The sequence below is a fragment of the Glandiceps talaboti genome, chromosome 18 (assembly GCF_964340395.1).
Source record: "Glandiceps talaboti chromosome 18, keGlaTala1.1, whole genome shotgun sequence".
NCBI classification, from domain to species: domain Eukaryota; kingdom Metazoa; phylum Hemichordata; class Enteropneusta; family Spengelidae; genus Glandiceps; species Glandiceps talaboti.
In genome coordinates, this window is record NC_135566.1 from 10826713 (window position 1) to 10849688 (window position 22976).

At 37.4% G+C, this 22976-nt stretch overlaps 2 protein-coding genes across 7 annotated transcripts in view; both read left to right on the forward strand.

The window, feature by feature from the left end:
• The window catches only part of LOC144449334 (helicase domino-like), a 43006-nt gene extending 28015 nt beyond the window's left edge, over positions 1-14991 (forward strand). For 5 of the 6 annotated variants that reach the window (XM_078139857.1, XM_078139862.1, XM_078139858.1 and 2 more), the window contains 12 exons: positions 2595-2630; positions 3692-3845; positions 4537-4772; positions 5128-5355; positions 6215-6351; positions 6935-7097; positions 7499-7714; positions 8157-8336; positions 8747-8963; positions 9220-9374; positions 9745-9924; positions 10626-14991. In XM_078139857.1, coding sequence (XP_077995983.1) covers positions 2595-2630; positions 3692-3845; positions 4537-4772; positions 5128-5355; positions 6215-6351; positions 6935-7097; positions 7499-7714; positions 8157-8336; positions 8747-8963; positions 9220-9374; positions 9745-9924; positions 10626-11789 — 3066 coding nt within the window. In that variant the 3' untranslated portion in view covers positions 11790-14991. The remainder of the gene's footprint in view (positions 1-2594; positions 2631-3691; positions 3846-4536; positions 4773-5127; positions 5356-6214; positions 6352-6934; positions 7098-7498; positions 7715-8156; positions 8337-8746; positions 8964-9219; positions 9375-9744; positions 9925-10625) is intronic. The other variant, XM_078139859.1, reaches the window with a different exon arrangement.
• A 1590-nt stretch (positions 14992-16581) lies between these two features.
• On the forward strand, positions 16582-22254 carry LOC144449533 (sulfotransferase 1C2-like). Its single transcript, XM_078140076.1, has 6 exons — positions 16582-16819; positions 18395-18645; positions 20071-20218; positions 20649-20746; positions 21294-21492; positions 22085-22254. The coding sequence occupies exons 1-6, from the start codon at positions 16687-16689 to the stop codon at positions 22192-22194; spliced, it is 939 nt and encodes a 312-aa protein (XP_077996202.1). The 5' UTR covers positions 16582-16686; the 3' UTR covers positions 22195-22254.
• The last annotated feature ends 722 nt before the right edge of the window (positions 22255-22976 follow it).

A 22976-nucleotide genomic window follows, 5' to 3' on the forward strand; every position in this document is an offset into this window, starting at 1 on the left:
ATCTCGGAAGTAGCGGTGGTAGTAACTTATTACAGCCTTTACGTGAAGCAAAGACTAGTTGATGATAATAGAAAATTAGGTGACGTAGAGACATATATTCAGGGATAGAACAGATTGCATTTGCTAATATCAACTAACCTAGCAGGCCCTCCCTAAATAAGTCTTCAAATTCTGCATAGGGATATACCCAGAAAACTAATCATGCTGTCTAGTCTGATGAAAATTCTTCAGTGCCAATAAGCCATTATTTGTACAGTCACTTGTCATATACTGTAAAAAAAAAAAAGACAAACTTAGGACCGCAAATTGCACAATGCGTTCTTTTTTGTAAAACTGTATAGAATCTATTTTGGCAGTATTTTGCATTTTCCAACAATGCAGTGTGAGGTTAAGAGAAAGCAAGTCAGTCAGGGATAAAGAGGAGCCATGGTTGAGATTTACTTTGTTTGGAACCAGATTTCTTTTTTATTTGTGAAGATGAGTTCCTGTGAATAAAATTTTGTCAGTGCTAAAAAAGAAAAAAAAAATGCTGTGTTCTTGAACTTTCCTATCCCACCACAAAACACCACCACCACCACCACTACCTACCTGTGTGTGCGTGTGTCTGACGTTGTTGCATGGTCTGTATTAAAAGGATGGCATTGCTGGCAGGACCCTTTGACAGAAAAACTGTATTAAAGCATGATTCAAGACCATTTTGGTGTCAATCAAATCAAACAATTTTTGTTATTCGCTAGAGTCAGTATTTGATAAACATTTCCAATTTCCAGACATGTTTGATACAATGAAACACTTGAATCAGGCTTCTGACACATTGCATGGAACTGGGTTTGGAAATGGCATGGGCCTTTTGTTAGCTGGGACAAGTATCTAATATGTAGAATTGAAGAAGAAGAAAAAAACTACTAGTGTTGTCACTTTGACATTTTATGTTTTGTTTTCTTTTGACTGACTTGATTGGCACCAATTGTTCATGGGTTGTGTTATAATGCACTTGTCCAGCCGTGGTTAGTCGCCTATGCCATCTCTCAAAACTACAGTGCCATGCAGTTGACGGAAGGATGCATACATAGATGGGGAGTGTATATGTGTGTGTGTGTATGTGTGTAGAAGAGGAGGGTTGAAGAACATACATTATACTGCTATCATCCAAGGCAAGCAGTACCTGTACATTTTGAACATCCTGGTAGTAAAATTCTAGTATTCATTGAACACAAAATGACAGTATGAAAATAATACTCTGCCACTAGCTAGTCACCTATAAGTAAAGACATTTCTAGTCCAGGAACTCGGTAAAGAAAATGTCACCTAACAGTTGAAGGCTTTGATTTACTTCCATGTTGTGTTCATTTTCGTGGCCACTTTAGTTCACTTGCATAAAAAGAACAGGCTAGCCTTGGATGGAAGTAACTTACTGTGATAAGTAATATTTGGTTTTCATCATTGTTCCCCCCTCCCCCCTTATAGTCCTACAGTGAGAAACTGTTTGATATTTCCTCATTGGTGTAAGCCCCAGGGAAATATGAACCAAGTCTGTGCATTTGGATAAACTTTTGGCCAGAGAGAAAAAATGATGCCTTGATCAATGAAAAGTCGTTTGGTAATTTCTATAGTACAGATCATGATGAACTCTGATGTGGTGTTTTCTGCAATGAAATATCAACTGGATGGCCATATTCTTTGAGTTAGTTACAGTGGATTTCAAAGTACTGTTCACTGGCCGTGTTTGATACAACCATGCAGAAATCAATAAGAAACTGAACGTACTACACTTTAATAGCAAGGTATCAATTTATTGCTACATTTTGTCTGAATGAAATGAAATCAACGATTTAAACCAACTTACTGCAACAAGATGCAGACATGAGGTGTCAATTTGATTTCTGCATGGTGGCACGTTAGTTCATTTCATTTAGACAAAATGTTGCAAGAAACTCTGTATTTATATAATCTTGCTATCTTAAAGTGTAGCAAGTGTAGTTTCTTATTGGTTTCTGTGTGGTTGAAGCAGAGTACTGAGCAGTATTTTGAAATCTGCTGTAAATGAATTTAGTATTTAGTTTCAATCCATAGCCAAAGTATTATTAGGAGATGCAAAGGATTTACATGATATGCAATCTGGAGGGTATGGGAGGGGGTGAATGATGACATCTAATTTTGTATCTCGGCATATGATATGATGAATTGAACCTTAAAGGTATATTACAACACAGAACATTTAACAATACCACTTGGGAGTTTCTGTCCTCAATAATTTACCCAGTCACAAATGACTTTTCATTGATCAAGAGACATTTTATGCATGAGATGTGCTGTACATGTCTAGAAATCTTGAGGGTTTGGTAAAATGAAACTCAAAAAACTGATTGCCAGAATACCCGCCCATTATCCCCCAAGGCTAAATTCGTGGGGACATATACCCTAGAACACTGATGTTAGCAAAAACACAGCATGGCACATGCCCTAGGACCCTGCTATGAGCAGAACACTCGGTACCAAGTTCCTTTTTGGTGTACTTTTGCCAAGTTAATGAATAATGTCCATCACCAGATGTAATGAATCAGATCAGTTACACAGCTGCTTATCATTTACAGGTCTACATATCGGACACCTCTTCTGAAATTATGCCGGTAAGTGTACAATACATCAAAAACTCTATCTAGTATCTGAAGTCACACATTTTATGGACTTGCAGAGTAATCTATTACCTGTACTGTAACACATGCATATTAAACATTACTGAATACAGAATTAGTTAGACCAGTACTTTGAGAGTCAGTTCATACCTGTAACACATGCATAAACATCACAGAGTAGAGTTACATGAAGTTGGTCGATTCATACCTTTAATTCCTGTATAAACATTACCGAATACAGATTTCAGTTGGGCTTGTACTTTGCGTCAGTTCATACCTGTAACTCATACGCAAACATTACTGAATACATTGTAGTACAATATACCTTTTGATTACTCTACACCAGACTTCTTGTAATCTTACTATCTCAGGCCACCCTCAAAACCACACAAAGGTAATGAAACCATGATAAGTTTCTGGGCTGCAATTGGTCCAAACGTATCATTCTACAAATCTCATTTCATACATGCAGTTTACAAACAAGAAAACAGTAAATCTGAGGTCACTGGACAAATTTTGACAAAGTTATAATCAGCATTCTGTAATTTATATCACAAATATGTTGTATTTAGTGAATGTTTAAAATAGAATATCTGATGTGACATTCAATTAAGGAATATACTCAGAGTTTGACCTATGATAGAAAAATTAAACGAGACTTGCTTGAAAGTTGAAGTGTGAAGTGTATCTCGAGCATCAAGTGTCGTGTATTCACATCCCAAATGAAAATAAACCCAACCATAAGTGTTCCGCACATCGATCATGATATACACTGAATATGTTTTGAAAGATGAAGATTGCATCACCACAACACTAAAATACGGTCAGGAAGTGCATGATAATGAGGGTCTTCATGGGCTCCACTGATGAGATAATGACAATATGAGAACCTGGGATTTAAACTTTGGTTTGATGTATTGGCTATATGCAGTACATAGTGTTACCTGTAATACACAGGTTGGTTTGTGTATGCCAGCTTACCACCTAGGTGGTTTGTATCGTGTGGACAGTTGTCTGTATCGGTGTTGAGAGCTTTATTTCCCTTTCTTCTTCAGATCTGGGCCCCACCTACCCCTCCTCAAGATGATAATGACGTGTACATTGATGTATCTATGTGTATGCTGTATGAAAACCATGTGATGACTGAGTCCCAACTACCTCCAGTATATATCAAGAAAGAACACAAGAGAATAAGAATCGACTCTATGGGTAAGAATCTCCACAAAACATGTCACTTACATGTTAGGTGTATTGTGTGTTACTTCATGTGGGCATTTGTATTGTGTCTATCAAGTTTGGTGTAGTGAAAAAGTTTGTTGTTCATTGGGTGAGCACTTGAATAGTATCAAACTATAGACACTGTCTATGGTCAAATGATCATGTAGTAATCTAGGTTAGGTCTTCTTTCATGCATATCAGTTTTGTAGACCATAACATACATCGCAGAGACTAGAGAGCGACCTTGTCATCCCCTCCCTTTGTGGAAACAGGTGATTAGAAGAGCGCCCTCAATGGCTGGTTTTTCAGTCTAGTCAAGTTTGCAGTGACATGGTCTAAATGAATACAGTGTGTTATTTTTGCCATCGGAAGACTTCTAGAAATGAAAATATGCACGTAAATACAGAACACAATGAGGTATTCCTAAAATGTGAGGAAAAGAATGACAGACTGAAGTCGCCCAATGGCAACTGTTGCCCCCCTCTCCCCCATGTTCCACTCCTACAAGATTGACCTCAATGTGCCAAAAGAACTAGAAATTACATGTTCTGTATTTACACTGCTGGCTTCACACAAACCATGCTACCAACAAGCTCTTTACTTTGCTTAAAAAATCTAAACTTCATGATGGTTTTGACAAGTAGCAAGATTGACAAATTTACCACCATTTTTGTTTTCACAGTTATAGGTCGTAAGGTGAAGCCACACAAAGGAGAACACACACACTTGCCAAGATCTCTATTTGACCGTCCAACTGCTGCTATCATGAAGATGAGACGTGAAGCCAAGCAGCAGAAACTAAAAGCACTGATGAAGCAGCAACCTATGAAGCCTTTACCAGTGGTTAATAAACCTGTCATAGATACCCAGCAAGATAAACCTGAGTGGTTGATCAATGAAGACTGGGCCCTGCTGCAGGTGTGTAGTCTGTTAATGTGGTCTGTAGTCTGTCTAGAAAGGAGTGTATAAGCAGAATATTTAACAGAATGTGATAAAAAGACACAAAAAATTACACCTAAAATAAGTAGATTTATTGTATATAAAAATTTGTTTTCATTCAATATAAATTATTAACAAGTACGTTGTCAAAGAAAGCATTTAAGTGAAAACGGTTGAATTTCATCACAGGTTTTCTTTGTAAATATTTGTCCTAGAATCTGTTCATTGACAAAATGTTCATGTGAAAATGAATAACCTGAATATACCAGAGGGGTTCTTCCATCCATAGAAATAGCCGTAACCATTATTGTTTCACTTTCCTTGTACATGACAGGCTGTGCAAACACTACTTGAGCTGCCGTTGAATTTGACAATCGTATCCCCTGGTCACACTATCAACTGGGATTTGGTCAGCGATGTCGTTAATTCATGTAGTCGCATCTACCGCTCAGCCAAACAATGCAAGAACCGCTATGAGAGTGTGATTGTACCCCGAGAAGAAGGAAAGATACTCTACGATACTAATCCAAAGAAACAGAAAAAATCAAAGGGTATTTACAAGGTATGCGTGACATGTTGTTTACCAATATAATGTATCCATGCTAAGACTTCAAAGAATTAGTTGAATGTATACTTTACAGTTCTTTCAACAAAGCCACAAACAAAAATGTTCATATAGATATTGCTAGATTACATGTATTGGTTACATATTAGTTTGTCTCCACATATATACTAACAAATCACAGACAATGTTGAATTTGTTCCTGAAGTTCAAAGTACAGTATTTTAAGCCATAAAGCAAGGAGTATATCCAATCTGACTAAAATCTGGTAGTGTGCATGTCGTGATTTCTTTTTGGCTGTTATGTTTACTGTCGTTTGTTCTTTTGTGAGCACTCGTTACATACATCTGACATAATACCATAGGTTTTCCCAAGCCATGCAAGTGCTGAGTGAATTCACACAACAAATGAGAAAGCATAATACACTAAAAAACATACGTTGTTTGGTGGTTCACTTTATTTCACTTTCGAATGTTGATTGTTATATTGTAAGATGGATTCTGGTTGGTTACTCGTAAGTGCGAGATTGGGTTCGAGAAAACCTATGGTATTGTGTCAGATGTATGTAATGAGTGCTCACAAAATAACAAACAACAGTAAACGTAACAGCCAAAAAGAAATTGCGACATGTACACTACATCAGATTTTAATAAGGTTGGGGATATAGCCAACAGTATGAACAGTTTTATTTTTATTTTTATTTTGAAGTTATCAACCACTTGTTTGTTTATTTGGGGGAATTATACTTGAGTTGTTTTTCAGTTATTTTCCACTTTTTTGTTGTTAGGGGAAAATGAAATAAGTTTGTTTTCTCTTGATATGCTTTGCCCACTTGTAACAACAGTGGAATTTGTTACAGACTAAAAATAACAGACCTATGAAGACCAGTCAGCTGTATGCCCAAGATCAGAATTCTTCTCATTCCAACCTGTTCACTGGCAAGTTTGACCTGGTCAAAGTGACAGCTGCTAAAAGGACACCACCTCTCAGACAAGTGTAAGTGTGTCATTAACTTTCTAACTGACTTGTTTGTGAACTCAGTTTGTTATACTCACTCACTGTTTCCTCAATTTGTGACTCACTGAACCAGTCACTACACAAGCTCACTAACTAATCCTTCGTCGCAGTCAATCACTACTGAGTATACATACTGCTTCACATGCTGTCATCTTCATTCATTTATTAAGTCACATACACCATCTTTCTCTCACCCATAGTCACTCACACAACACACACAACACACACACACACACACACACACACTCACTCACTCAGTAAACAAGATACATTGTCCCTCGTACACATCCTCAGCCAATCAGTAACTCATTCTTTTTGCAAAGTCATCTCAAGCAATACACTAGTGAAGGCAATATTTTCACACAGAGTGTAGCAACACAAGTATTGATTTCACATGTAATGAGAATATTCAAATTAGCTCAAATTAGCTCATCTCTTCAGCATTGTGTGCACATGCTTCACTCGTACAATAATAGTTAGTGTGAATGACCCATAATGATTTACATCAGAAAAATTCTGTTGACACTGTCTAACATTAGGTTTCATACATTGTATTCCACAGTTTGGTAAATCCATTCCAAAAGAATCCCAAACATGCTGCAGTGTTGGCCGAGAGTGGTATCACCTATGACAAGCCATTGATTCCAGTGCAGGTTGCTGCTATCAGAGCTGAACGTATCGCCAGAGAGAAGAAACAGCAACAGATTGCTGCAGCTACTGCTGCTGTAAGTTGTTAGTTTTATTGATAAGCTCTCTTCCCTGTAGTCTGCAAGATATGTGACATCAGTGGCACCCCATCTGCCTACCACTCTCAGAGAAGGCTGATTAGGGCTGAACAGCATTATACATCTGATAATCCTCTCTTATCTCTTGCTATGTTAGATCTTGCATATGAAATGTGTATTAACTTCGTTCTTTTATTATGCCCTCTACAGTGCTCAATCTTTGTGTCTTTGTTGTAGTGTTATTGTCCAAACTCACAGTGAAATCATGTTTCTCACAACGTTTTGTGATGCATGTGTAAGTATTTGAACCTACCAGTGGTGAAAAGATATATAGTATAGTCATAGCAGTACAAAAAGAACATGAGAATTCATTTTTCTCTGCATTCTTTTCTTGTACCCAGGCCGCAGCTGAACAGCAGCAAAGATTGGCTGCTCAGCAACAACAACAGCAGCAGCAGCAGCAGCAACAACAACAACAACAGCAGCAGCAGCAGCAGCAACAGCAGGCGCAAGCAGCAGCCCAAACACAGGCACAGACTATACAACAGACAACAACAACTGTTCAAGTACCACAAGCAGTACAAGTTGCTGCAACGGCTACTACAGCAACTGTCATGGTAGGTTTCACTTTCAGATTAAAATTTAGGTGTGAAAAAAGAGTTGTCTGACAGAGGTTTAGAAAATGTGGCTCCAGAACAAAAGGATGGTGCTATATAATCCATGTGGCTCTAGTGATCAGATAACATTAATGAGATTGAAACCCTGACATTTAACAATCTAGAGTCCATCGTAGCATTAGAAGTGGGATATCACACTCCCAGCTAACATAATCCACTGGTGTTATAAGGGCACATCCTGTGATTTGCTGCAAGTGTATTTGCTCAGAGATAACATCAGCATTAAGTATCTTTTATTTCTTCCCCAAATGAATGAATTTGGTTTGCCCACGGTGTGTATATAATAAGACTGTTGGGAACAGAAAGGCGATATTATGAACAGTGAGAACTGAATCAATAAACCATCATAACTAACATTTGACATTTTTCTGACCCCCATCAGCAAACTGGACCTCTGACTAGAACACCACCAGTGAAAGCAGCCAGTAACAACAGTATTGTAGTGAATACTGCCGGCAGTGTAGTATCAGTGGGGACGCCATTTGCCAACATTAACAAGAGGATGAGTCAGACACAAGTAGCTACTGTCGGTACTCCACAGGTGTCACAAGTCTCAACCGCTGTAAGTGTCTATCACCTTTATTCCTATCTGCCATTCCACCCTCACATTCTGTAAAGCTTTAGTTTGGGGGTTGATGAGTAATTTGCTTTGGAAAACTGATATAGTAGAAAATAAGCAAGGTTTCCTTCATGTTGCTGTAACAATTTTAAAGTGGAAGTCTGGTAATATAAAATGACACCAGAAAATAATCCAGTTTAATGACCTTTAGAAGACTTATACTGTGTTTGTGTGTGGTGGTGGGGGGTGCCTCTTACGCAAACCATGGACATTAATTTGCAGGAACCCCTACAAGTCTTCCATCTTGATCATACTTTACCTTTTTATAACGATTACACTATTACTGTATTACCGCATCATTTTTACTGCTGCAGTAATTTTAGCAAGAAAAATATATATATATTTTTTCCCAGACTGTTAGTACCATACCATCAGCAGCAGTGTTGGTAGCAGCACGACAGCAGCTGCAACAGCAGCAAGCCAGGTCATCAGCTGCTGCCGCTGCACAGGTAGCTGCATCAGAGGTGACCCAAGTAGCAGCCAGTCAAGTACAAAGAACAGGCATCATGACAACAGCTACCGTATCATCACCAGTGACAACAATACAAGCAAGAATAGCTGGTACACCAGGTATGTTTTGGAGACAGTTGTTGGTATATGTGGAACACTTGCAAGATAAAAATAGTTTAACCTGTAGATTGTGAATAATTGCATGGTATGACAGTGAAACAACCAATCTGAATGAACTTTATATGTCCCTGCTGTGATAGCACACCAAATTCTCACATCATATATTACATCTAGAATGATAGGAGTAGGTTGAGGATTTTAATTCCTTGCCGTGAGGACCCAACGTAAATTGTTCAATGTTGCTGTTTTGTCACAGGTACTCCAGCAGCTGTCACAACTAGGACATTGACACCATCACAGCTAGCTCTTCTGAAACAGCAACAGTTGCAGCGCAAAGTGGCTATACAACAACAACAGCAGCAGCAACAGCAACAGCATACACCTACTCAGATACAGAGACTGCAGCTTCAGGTAAAGTGGAACTGTTTAAAGGCCAATGTCATACAGGGATTAAAACAGGGTTTTAAAAAACTTGCGTTAACCAGCAGTAGAAGTTGGTCCTGAACAAGAATGGCCCATTTAAATACATGTATATAGTTCTATTGAGTAGATAATAGTAAACCAAGACCATTAGATTCAAACATTAGGGTGTAATTATTAGACCATTGGTCTATTGGTTCCTAAAATGTAATTGTCAAAGTTGATCTGATTTTAACATGAGATATTTTCAAATTTACACAAGAGGTAAAATAACATGCACCAAAGAATACAGGCAATGTACTTGGCCATGTAAAGTTCAAGTCTTCATGTTTTAACCAAGTGTTTTAAAATCCCCTCACAGCAACTGAAACAACAGCAGGAGTTGAAACGTCTGCAGGCTCAGGCCCAAGCCCAAGCACAGGCCCAAGCCCAAAGCCAAGGACAGCAGCAAGTGACTCAGAAAGCCACAGTCATCAGTTCCGGTGTCGTTACCACTGTCAGTCAAGCACAGCTCACGCAAACAGTACAACAACGAGCACAGGTTAGTATCTATAATAAGTTGGCTAGCTCTGGACACTGTAGAAAACTTGTAGCAGTATGTGGACACATAAGGTACAGCCTGTGTCAAGTTACTGTTCACTGGATCTGTATGATACAGTCACGAAACAAGCCAATAAGAAACTGCATATTCTACATAAAAATTGCCAGTTTGCAATTTGTTGCGACATTTTGTCTGAATGAAATAAACCATTGAAACATACTGCAACTAGGTATGTCACAAGAAACTTATTATTTCAGTCTTGCTGTCTCAATGTAACATGTGCAGTTTCTGCATGGTTGTATCACAGAAGTGGTGAACAGAAACTCGAAACCAACTGTAATAACATCTCTGTGTAACGTTAGATAGTTAGGTTGATTTCAAATCATAAGTAACCTTGTCTACTTGTGTGTATTAGCTCCAGTATCAAATTAATCATCTATGAACTGTCAGGCTGAAGTGTCAAGAACTTGTGACATTCAGTTTAAAGAATATTTGAAAAGAAATCCTGACTAGATTCCAAGTTGAACAGCATGGAATACTAGATAGAGTATCATTAATGCACCCAGTGTATCTAGCTCGTCTTATATCAGTATACATCTCGCAATATCATTTTGAATATCATATTTTATATTACAATAAATCGGTTCTCGTCTGCTTTCTATTCTTTTCCTTGTTTATGCACTAATTGCATGGATTTATAGGATGACCAGGCAGTGACTATTCCTAAGAAAAGTGTTATTTATTTGGTCAAACAGGCATTAAAACAACAACAGCAGAAAGCAACACCAGGTGTTAGACAAATGACAGAGGCAGAAATAAATACATTGGTCCTGCGACGACAGCTACAACAACAGAAGGCAGCTGCAGCTCAGGCTGTAGCCAAGTCTGTAGCATCAGGAAACACAACAACCATAGGTGGCATCACTGTGACCGGTGTCAATCTTACTGCAGCTAAAACGCAGCAAGGGAAGACCACAATTCTTACGCCACAACAGCAACAGATCAAACAGTTACAGATGCAGCAGCAGCTATTTAGACAGCGGCAGCAACAGCAGCAAAAAGTACAAACGTTGGCAAAGCCTACCACAACAGTGGCATATTCTCAGCTTACAAAACAGCAGCAACAGATTCTGCATCAAAAAGCATTGCTGCTGACACAAGCCAAACTGCAAGGATCCACAGTGACAGTGCAGCAGATTTCTAAATCAATACCAGCAGTCATTTCACAAGCAGGAGTAGTTACTGTTACCTCTGCTTCACCAGCTGCAGTTGCTGCATCCCTACCAACTTCGTCTACTATTGTTACTTCTACACAAGCTGCTGCACATCCTCAAATTGCTAAACTACCACATGGTGTCACTGTTACCAAACCTGCTGGAACAACAGTAGTTGCTACGACACATCAAATTGTGCATGTTAGTGCTCCAACTGGAATCACAGTGCAGTCCACTCCCACTCTCAATGTGCAGGCATCTGCAGTTAACACCTCAGTAGGGACAACCCCAAAACCTGTGATTGCTATTACCACTCAACAAGCAGCTGCAGCACAAATTCACCGTCAGGTGATACAGCAGAAACCAGCCCAGCAGCAGCAACTACAACCACAGACTGCGACACCTCAACAAATTCAACATCAGGTAACCCAGCAACAGCAGCAACGAGCACAACAACAACTGCAAGTAACGACCCAAGTTCAGCACCAAACACAACAATCACAAGTTCAACAGCAAGCACAATCACAACAACAACAACAACAACAACAACAGCAACAACAACAACAACAGCAGCAGCAGCAACAACAAGAACAGCAACAACCCAAACCTTCGCCATATGCCATGAGATTGCGAAATCCACCAAAACATTGAGCCGTGCTCACACTTGAACTCTTGTATAAGCCAGACAAATCTACACCTTTACGTTGGGACAATGTTCCCATGTAAAGAAATGCATGCAAGATATTCCTATTAATATAATTGTACATATTTCTGTAATAACTTTTATTAGAAATACTACTCAGTAGATTTTCAAACACAGATCATTCCAAATGTTGATATCGGCAGCTTAACTTAATTCTTTAGATTGGTGAAGGTATTCTTTTGGGGTTTTTTTTGTTTGTTTTTTCTCACAATTCTTATGTATACTAAATCCAGTCTTGATTTATTTATTTATTTACAAAGATAGAAGAGTACACAAGACTTCCTTTCTTTAAAAAAAAAAAAATTGTTTTTCTAGGATCCATTCCCCCTCCCTATGTATTAAAAGTTGATTTAAATTAATGAGCAGATTTGTATGTTCTAATTAAAGTTCTATAAATGTTACCCACTGACAAAATGTAACATTAAGGCTAATTTATACCTCGTTTCGTTGATCAGATTGTATGTCAGCTTGCGTATGCGATCACTTGAATTTCTGTGCACTGAATCCATACCTGCTTTTCTCTTTCTTATATGTATGGATACATATATTCAAGTTCATATACAATATTTTGATGGGTAAGTGCAAGTGATTTGTAATTAGAGCCAATATTATAGTGCTCTAGTATAAATGGTGAGGTCAAGTTCATATTTATTTTCAGTAGGGTCATTACTATTGCTATATGCAAATTTGAGGAATGATTCATTGACCTTGTGTCATTTACTGTATTAACTACTGTCCGTCTCATGTTACTGCAAACTGGCTGTCTTTGATACAACCGTGCATGCAGAAACCAATAAGAAACTACCTGTGGTACACTCAAGGAGCAAGAACTCGGTCTCTTGCTACATTTTGTCTAAGTGAAATAAATCATTAATTTTATAAATGCACTGTAACTAGATTGAGACTCTCGGTGCAATGTTTTGATGGCTGCTTGGTGGTACGTTAGTTCATTTCATTTAGACAAAATGTGAGAAACTATTCATTCAATCTTGCTATCTCAAAGGATCATGTGTAGTTTCTTACAGGTTTCTGCGTGGTTGTATCAAACAGAGCCAGTGAACAGTAAAATAAAACAGACGGATATCAGCTGTAGCAGTTGCTAGACACACTTGACATGATCACTACAAGTAGTTGGAATAATCTATCAGTATATATCACTGAAACAAAAGCAACCATGAAAAAAACTACAGTTACAGACTGTGCTCCTTTAGTAAAAAACAGAACGAGACTATACGGTGAAAACTCAGTTTCAAATCATCTGAATCGTGTGATGATTTTGAGTGTATTTTTGTTAACGTTGTGTATTGAAATTGGTGACAGTACACACAGAAATATTCAATCCGTCTCATCTCGATGAGATCATAAAGTTTTCAAATTCTCAGAAATTTGTCGTTTATTATGTTCTCGGATTTTGATTCATATGTGCATAGAATATTCAGACACTATTCTACGAAGAATTAATTCAACTCTACCAATAGCTCATAGATTAACCATCTATTTTTGTCCCAAAAAAACCCCAATGTAGTTTATTATCAGAATTGTGCCTCGTTTCTTACCTTTTTCAATCATATGTGTGAAATCATTATGTTAGCCATTGATAACTTGAAGAATGTGTATATTATGTTCTAGTGAATAATCCAAAGATATGGTAATGGTGCAATTCAGACTGATTATTCCTATCACCTAGAATAAGGACTTCCATTTCCGGAAGTTCACAGAGAATGGAATCCTGGCTGTTATTCTCATAGAAAATTTCATGAAAAACTCTCTACCCCCCAACAATGAAATGTATGTGACTGTGATTGTAGAATTAGATGTAATATATTTCCTGTAAATTGTTTATACTCCAGACTGTTTTATCGACTCAAATGCACTTTCATGAAATGCAGCAATTTGATAAGGGGTTGAAATGTGGGCATCGTATTGTCAAAAACATCATGTCCCATTAGTGAAATACCAAACCAACATCATTCCTACCATGAAGGTACGATGCTCATGCAACACTATCAGGCCAATGATTGAGAGCGTCGTCCCTTCCCCTCCCCATCCCCACCACACACACACAGCATACTTTACAGACAACTTCAAATACTGGTTTACTCGAATGAATGCCATACATTGATAGTATTGCATCTCACTGTCTGTTGAAAGGGAAAGGAGTGTTTTAGAATCTTGATCCTCTTCCATTCACTTAGTAATATCTTGTGTACAAATTACCCCTTTGGAGAAAAGAGGGTAAAATTTGGTGTAAAGTTGGCCTTGCAATGATTCAGCTACCCATATCTTCCTTGCTAATATGGTAATATCCTAATGTGTTCTTGATTATTATTGCATTCTTTATCATTTCGGAATTACATATATACAGTGTCCTCATATCAAGACACCATCAGAAATATCAGACCATTTTCGTCATTTATGGTAGCAATGATTGTTTCTGCTGTATAAATAATTTTCCAGTGTATGGTGTACAAAGTTTTGAAATCTCCAGTGATGTTCATTCTTTCTTGCCTCTTGTGGAACCAACAACATCCATATAGACATTACAATTTTCAGCTGGGTGATGATTCAGCATCATGTTTACTGCCAAAAGCCTGCATGTGCCTACCACCAAGACAGAATTCCAGAGAACGCTGTATGGTGCACCAATCCTGTATGGAATATATACCTCTGTGGTTAGGAGTTCAGGCAGTGTGGCAGATATGAGTAGGATAAATCTACAGCCTGGCCAGAACCACCTCTCTTCCCTTAGAGCTCGTTAGCTGTAATATTGTTCAACTTTTAATACAAGGAATGCCTACGTTCTTGTGTCCATACCGTTTCACTCTTAATTGTATTTTTGCAGTTATATTTAATTTTTTCGTTCATTGGTGAAGAAAGTATGCGAGTGTTTCTAAATGAGAATTTGCTGTTCCGTGTAATGTATTTATTTATGTCAATGTTTAACTTAACCAAACATGTGGTCAAGATTACTATCAGTAACTTTACCATGTATCGTACATTTCTGTTTTTACCCTCCAGAGGGCACCAGACTTGGTAGATTGTGAAATGTACATTGTTGATTCACTAATTCACATTCTCATCAGTACTGAGATGAATTTGACTTCTTTCTTTCTGTAACTTCCAGTTTGTTGGATTAAATTGGCTTTTTAATAAGACTTTACACATGTATATTTGTTGATTGTTCAATAGTCCAGGCTTTGAGATTGCACACAGATCACATTGTTTCCCCTCATGTTGCATACTTTGGTGTACAGATGTTAAATTATCTGTCAGTCTGTCTGTTAGCTGCAATAATTGTAGCGTTTGATTCGAGTTAAACGTCGGAACGAAAAAAAAGCACGAAAACAAGGGAAAAAGCCCTCAAAATCACATCAAACGCTACAATTATTGCAGCTATCTGTCTGTCTATCCATCCCTCCATCCATCTAGCTATTACATGTAAGACAAGATAATATTTTATTGAGTCTTTTGAGGGAAATTTAAATGCCTGCCATAAACATAAAAACAGACCCCCAAAAATAGTGATAAACACACAAAAACCCAGTATATTACGCAGTAAAATATGATAAACTGCATAAAAGTCACCTAAGGTATAACGTTCACTGCACACTGGCCATTCAATACCACTATAAATCAGATTGCATGCTATGGGCAATCTTGCTGGAGAATGCACCAACTTATGATCTCTTCACTATTTCATTCTCAAAATTGAAAATATTTTTTTGTGTGTGTACTTCCTTTAAAAGTGAGGAACGTGTTTGTTAGTAACCATAGTAACCATGCTATCGTAATAGTAGGGTACCTTTCAAAACTAATCCAATAATTAGAGACTGGCAAAGTCTAGTCGCCTAGTGGCTGGTTGGGGCGTATAACTGCATTTTGTCCTGAACTCGTATACACAAAAGTACTATTTTGACTTCGAGCACAGAATTTATGACCTATGGGACGAATCCCATGTACAGGCTCCAACAATAAAATTGTACATGACAAACACCGTAATAGTGCACTAGAAACGGAAAACGGACAAAAAATAAACACCTGTAAAATGAAAACAACGTATGTCACATTACAATATAAACACTTAAACACATCAACTGAAAAGTCAAAACACGTTACTTGTAATCTAAAATAATCTGACGCAGTTAAGTCTTAAAACATGGCATAGCGCTATAAAAATATCAATCAAAGAATTACTCTGTACAGTTTCATTAAAAGACCTCATGCTAATTATGGGCGAGTATTTTCTGACATTTATGCGACTTCGCCTCTCCGTAAAAACAGTCTGATTCAGTAAAATTCTAGTTGGAGCATTGAAATCAAGCCTTGATATAATATAAGAACTATTTACTATTAGCACATTTATACAAAAAACGTCATATCCAGTATTCTACGCCTGTTGTACAATGCCAATGGTAGCAATCCAGAAAAAGGAACACGGTTGTGTGTACTTGTTACTCTCATAATTTTGACCGGACTTCATGACTCTGTAATCTAGTTTTACCCACGTGACATGCTTTGTGCGAATCATCGAATAGTTTACATTTGTAAGATTTTGATTTGATCCATTTGTTATTGATGCTCATTTGGCGAAAAGAATTTCAATTCAAACTGATGTTTACAGCAACTATAGGAGACTATTGTCCTTGCCAAAGAGAAACAAATACAATGGGTAAAACACCATTATTTGAAAGCTAGAGGGCCTTTGACAAGACAAAGTTATCGTTCATCCGTGCCCTCCCATTGTAACGACGTCCTTAGTTATATTCCCGTATACGGTTACTCACCTTAAACTACACGTCAGCGACTTTTCCGACTGAGTCCTACAACTGAACTAGTCGATCAAGAATGGCAGTAACCAGAGAACATCCAGCATGGCAGAAGAATTTTATGCGTAATCCAATGTTTGATCCTGAAGGGAAATTGCAAACGATGGAAATTCGACCAGATGATCTATTTTTAATCACGTACCCAAAGTCAGGTTAGTTCATACACATCAATAACATATACCATTTAACTATGTTGTTCAGTACCAAAGGGTTATTTAATGAAAGTGAAGAACACATCAAAACTTTTTTGCCGACGCGAGACAGACTAACTCATTCCGAGAACACATTACAATCTTCACACACAGACTCTTAGGTTTTACGACACCGTCAAGAGGCCGTGGTTGGACTATATTTTTTATATAGAGACTGGCCCAGACAACTGAAAGGATGGGCGGTCATTTTTGTCCTTGTCGCCTTGACCCTATTATGTATAAAGGTTTACATTGTAAATTTGAATCTACCGTTCTACGTTTCAGCAGCATTTTTCGGTGTTCACCTATGTGCACCTGTTCATGGTCGTTGTGATTTTGCTTTATAATTCTAAGGAATACCTCCTCCCCCGCATAGTACATATGGACGTATATGATGTGTGTTTACACGTCTCAGGCGCTGGCCCCACGCACTTCACATGCATTGTTACTAGTATGTAGTCACGCGTGACAATAAGTCGAACTTTTGTTCTGTTTTGACCCTCTATCATGGTAGTATTGGTACCGAGAAATTCTCCAAAAATGCCCTACAGTTAGTCTGTGCAGAAACGCGGTAGGCTAGGATACCAGTAGACTATAGTCCCCGCCCAAGGGGGGACTATTACAGTGGGCTCCGTCCGTCTTCGTGCGTCCGTCCGTCCCAATGCGTCATTTCTCAGAAATGCAATAATCCAATTTCTTTTCAACCTGGCATAAAGGTTGCTGTAGCTTAAATTTTGCCAGATGTAGGTTGAGGGCGCTCGCACATTCGCATTGGATGGGCCGAGGGGGAACAATTTAGATCTTGACATGATTTTGAAATTTGCCTTTTGGGCTGGCCAGCGTGTGTCGGAAGAAATATCCCACATTATTGCTTGACTACAGATGAGTTAACCCCAAAAAGAGAGGTGTGTACATACTTTGTGAAACACATTTAGGTATTTTGAATGTAAATCATAGAGTTTTAGATCTGTTTTGTCACAAGTTACCATCGCACCATCGTCATCATCACGTTTGCACCGGTACCATCGTGAAATACAAAATATTTACGGACTTTGACTTTGATATGATATTGGACTTCACAAGATATAGTATGAATAGTTATAAGTACATGATGTGTTTGAGTACAATTACTGTTCTAAAATTTCTGTAAGTACACATAACTCGGTACCATGCCAATGCTAAAGCATCAGTGTTGATTTCTCATTCCTGTCAATGGGTGGCGCTATCCACCTAAGTCATTACTGCGAAGTGTTGTATTTTGTATTTACAAGTGTTATTTGTTGTTTTATTTTCAGTGTGTGATTATGTGTCGTACCTGATTATAAGCATTCAAGTATGGCAAGTCTACAGTAAATAAAGGTTCGGTTACTGTAGAACCAAGGTGTCGTCAGTTATTGTGGATGTTACTACAAAGGTGACATATCATATGGTATATATGCATCTGCAAGCTATCTTTTGGAAATATGATAAATGTAAGAATTTTCATTTCAATTCAGTTCACGGTAAATGTATGATTTCTACCATACATTATTTAAGGGACTCATTGGTTGAAATTCCTGATCCGAGCCATGTTAAACAATGGGAACTATGAAGAAGTACCGGACGAGATTAGAGGACCATTCCTAGAAATTGCTTTTGCTGAGGAAGGAGATGAACCTTCATTAGTGATTTGTCAAAAACATCCTGACAACAGTGTGGATATACCTGGCATGAAATCACCAAGATTTTTAGTCACACATCTCTCATTGGATTTGGGACCAACAAAAATGAATACAAAGAAACCAAAGGCAAGTTGTAACCCGTAAAAGTAGAGTTTATTTTGAGTGATTTTAAAGCAAGTGTATTTATTTCCATGATCGTTCAAGATGTATTCAGTATCTTTTTCAAGTATGTGATGATATTGATATTCTTCTATACAACGGTATTGAGTTTGTTTGAATCGTATAAGGGAAAAAAAATTGTTTCTGGTCAGGACAGGTTGTCTTAAATGATGCAACGACACGATATTTTTTTTTAATTCTCAACAAAGCTGTCACTCAACCTACTATTTATGGCAGTTTCTGTCCATTTTATTCAGTACTTTAGAGCAAGTGTGTATGTCTCATTTGCTTGGTCATGATTTGCTCTGCAGTTGTCTTCACTGAAGTAGGAAGGATATTTTTGCGTTTCGCCCCGGATCTGCAGACTGCATGATCTGGACAAAGACACAAAAAAGACAGACACGAGGGTATTTTAGTGACGCGCATGCTGACCAGAAACAATTCTTTTTTTCGCCTAAATGTAAATCATCTCGGAGACCTTGATGTTACTACTCCACACCCCACACAAGGCCTATGCCATTATGGCAACAGGTCTAATAGTGCACATATCAACAGTCACTGTTCTGTCTATTAGAATCCACTTGTGATTGATCATGAAATGTATCATAAGTACAAGCAAAAGAATATTGTGAGGGACACTCGCACAGTGTCGCACAAGCTCAATAAATGAACATCATTTAGGTCAAAACCCCCTCCCCTTAATAATTTTTTATTGACTCTTCAACATCTCGGTAGTAAATACAAAAGCTGTTATCATTGACTGAAAGTTTTCTTTTGAAACTTGGTTAGAAGTGTGAAAATGAAGTGCAGCAATCGCATCAATGCTAGACCCCCCCCTTCCCCTAAACAAACAAAGTTCGCTTATTGACATTGTGTGATTGTCCCCTATTCATTCAAACATTGCCTGTGCATACCACATATTCTGACAATGGGTACATCAGCACAATATTTTGCTTTTTGTCCACCTTCTGTGAAAATGTCACTAGATTGGTGAGATGCCCAATCTACAGTGACATTATCACAGAAGATGGACATTAGATGTGCATACTGGACAATTTCTTTCACACCAAAATTTATATATATCTTTACATTTGTAATATCTTCATTGGACTTATATACCCAAATAGAATTGTCAACATTATATATATGGTTGTAATAAAGCTATGCCTTATCTTATCATATCTTATCTTATCTTACATTGAATCTAACCTTTCTACATCTCCAGTTTATACTCAACACCTCCAGCAAATTTGAATCATTCTATCAGACCCAGTTTAACACTGAAGAAGGATAAGTGGATTTGTTTTGAAACATGTCTGTTTCTCAATCAAATGTGGATGAAATGAACTTGTGTAAGGAACTTACTATATTCAGTTTTCCTTTATTCAACAGATTATCTATCTTGCACGTAACCCCAAAGACTGCGTGGTATCCATGTTTAACATGTTGGAACTGATTCCTTTCATCGATAAATCTTCCTCTACAGCAGCTGAAAGATTTGATGGCCATCTTCGTTCATTTTTAGATGATCAATCAGCAGGTTTGTGTATTTCATCTGTCCTGTCAAAGTTCACCAATTTTGAGCGACCATTATTTATAGGGGAAATACACTTTGGCACTAAAGGTGGATTTAAATTTTCTGCTGACACCACACCTCTCTGTGATGTTTGACGTGATCATTATTATACCATTTCATTCTCATATCTTGTTCTCAAATATTCACTCACACTCACTTTCAGACAATATAGGTTAATATGTTGATTGCCAGCGACAATATAGAGCTCAATCATTCAAAGACAACTTGTAGATTTCCTTACTTGGGTAGTATGAATTGCCTATGGAGACTTTAAAGTCAGTTATTGTGTCAGAAAAACAAATTACCCTGCTTATCACCAAGGAGCAAATGTTGGAGAAAGTCCGGGTCAGTAAAATAAATGCTGTTCAATGTCTAATACACTATCTATTCACAGGAATGTATGCTGGCAAATGGAATGATAATGTGATTTCTTATTGGAAAAGAAGAAACGATGACAATATACTCTTCTTGAAATATGAAGACATGAAAAAGGTAAAATTGTGTAATTATAGACATAATTGCATAGACGCTGTCCATAAGCATTAGAGATTTGTCGTGGTGGGCACTTGATCCACTATGTAAGCAATGTGGAGCGACTGCTACGCTGAATCTTAATTTTGGGTTGTCATACAACTTAGTTGCACAACAAAGTATTTAGTAGCATCGAGTAGGGATGCTCGCAAAAACACTTTTCCTATGGAAGATGTTGGAAAAGGCGATCACTTCCAGTAGGACAAATTCAAAAACAAACAACAATATACGGAGAAAATAGAAGTTTAATAAAGTGATCGAGCTGTATTCCTACATCAGATTTGTATTGCGCTCCACATTGCGTTTGCTTTAGACATTGGTGTAAGTGACAGCAATGTGAAGCGCCCTCAACGACGAAATTTCGTTGTGGTCCAGAGATCTGTGCTGGCAACACAACTTTTAAACAGAAATGCTCCCTGTTACTTTTAGTATCAATACGTTATGTCTGTTGAGATGTTGCAAGGGGAATTATATAATCTAATGTCATTGCTCTTTTTTCTTTATCTAGGATTTTAAATGCTCAATTGAGAAAATTGCACAGTTCATTGGCAAAACTCTCAGCATGGATGAAATAGACAAGCTGGCTGATCTGTGTTCGATTGAGAAGATGAGACATAACCCTGTGGCAAATGATTCAACAGGATGTGCAATTCTTGGTATAACTGGCACTTTAGATAAGGCAGAAGGGACACCTTTTGCTGGAAAAGGTACTCATAATTTTGACACATCAAAACAGCTGTAAGATTGTGAATAACCCAAAATGATTTACATGGGATTAATAGATTGAACATGGTTATGGTAAGCAAAGAAAGTGGTTATATATTAGGATGACCGATATACCAGTACATTGTTTGGTTGGTTAAAGGCTTCATAGACATTTCAAATTAACATGAAATATGCCCCGGAAATAAACTGTTTAAACTTTAAATTTTGCTGTTACTTTTAAGTCATTTTTTTTTCAAGAAAGCTCCAACCTATTTTCAGTTCAAATCTCAGGGTCATCGTACAAATTTTTGAAATAGAGTTCAAAGTGTTATATTTCAGCCTTATTAGAATCTAATATGGCCGCCGAATACTGTGTTATCCCTCTGGGTAAATAAAAGATCATCGATTTCCGTGAAAACAAGACACCAAACCCCCAAATTTCTTTTATTATTACAAACCTACCAGAAGCAAGCATTCATAACATTTGCAAAGTTTGCAGAGATTTTAAAAACTTCGATTTTTGATATTCATCCCAGAGGCGCATTCTATCTTAACTAATGAGTGGTTATAATTCTATCTTTTTTTTGAAATCAGGTAAAATTGGTGGATGGAAGAACTACTTTACAGTGGCACAGAATGAACTTTTTGACAAACACTACCAAGAATGGATGAAAGGAACCGGATTAGACTTTGATTTTGAGTGAAATGGTACAGCAAAAAAAAAATGGGAACGTACACCAGAAATAACATATAGACTAATACATTTACCATAAAGCTGATCATTTGGAAAGTGTATGTTGTTGTTTTACTTGTTAGACAACACTTTTATTGCTGAACAGAGTAGGGTTGTAATTGAGAAGAGTTTTGCTTATATTACTAGTACATGTAATTTAAATTGCAATATGTCTCCTCAATGAAGAACCTGTTGTTTTCTGCACTAAAAATACTGCTATCTAACAAGTAAAGCAACCACCTCAACATGGCAAATGATTGGTTTTGGTCACATATGTTGAGTGACAGTCATTGATGAGAGGGCGCTACTCCGTGAGTGACCAGCAACAGCACACGGTCTCGTGAGGGATAATAAAGTAATAATAATAATAATAACAATAATACTGATAATAATAATAATAATAATAATAATACTTTTTCTCAAAACAAATTTGGTCACATATGTAAATGGTCACAATAGACTAGATCACATGTAAATGTGTTGTAGGTATTCTTATAATGTAATTTTGACCCAATCATTTTTGGAGTAATAAAGAAATATTGCCAATGGCATTGTAACACAACTGTTTATGTGATAGTCATTTCAATGTATAATAAAAAGTAATTTTAATTAAGAATGTCAAGTTTAATCATATAAGCTTCACAATTCCTCATCGATTTTCATTTATTTCAAAATAACCAATAAACAATGTTTGTGGACCAGTGTTTTCTGTGTACTGCATGAAACTAGTAAGAAATGAGATGTCTACAGTTT

Excerpts from the sequence above, each read along its gene's own strand:
- LOC144449533 (XM_078140076.1), top strand. The coding sequence starts at position 16,687 with ATGGCAGTAACCAGAGAACATCCAGCATGGCAGAAGAATTTTATGCGT. Across the intron at positions 16,820-18,394 it reads AATCACGTACCCAAAGTCAG|GGACTCATTGGTTGAAATTC; the intron begins GTTAGTTCATAC and ends ACATTATTTAAG. Across the intron at positions 20,747-21,293 it reads AATATGAAGACATGAAAAAG|GATTTTAAATGCTCAATTGA; the intron begins GTAAAATTGTGT and ends TTCTTTATCTAG.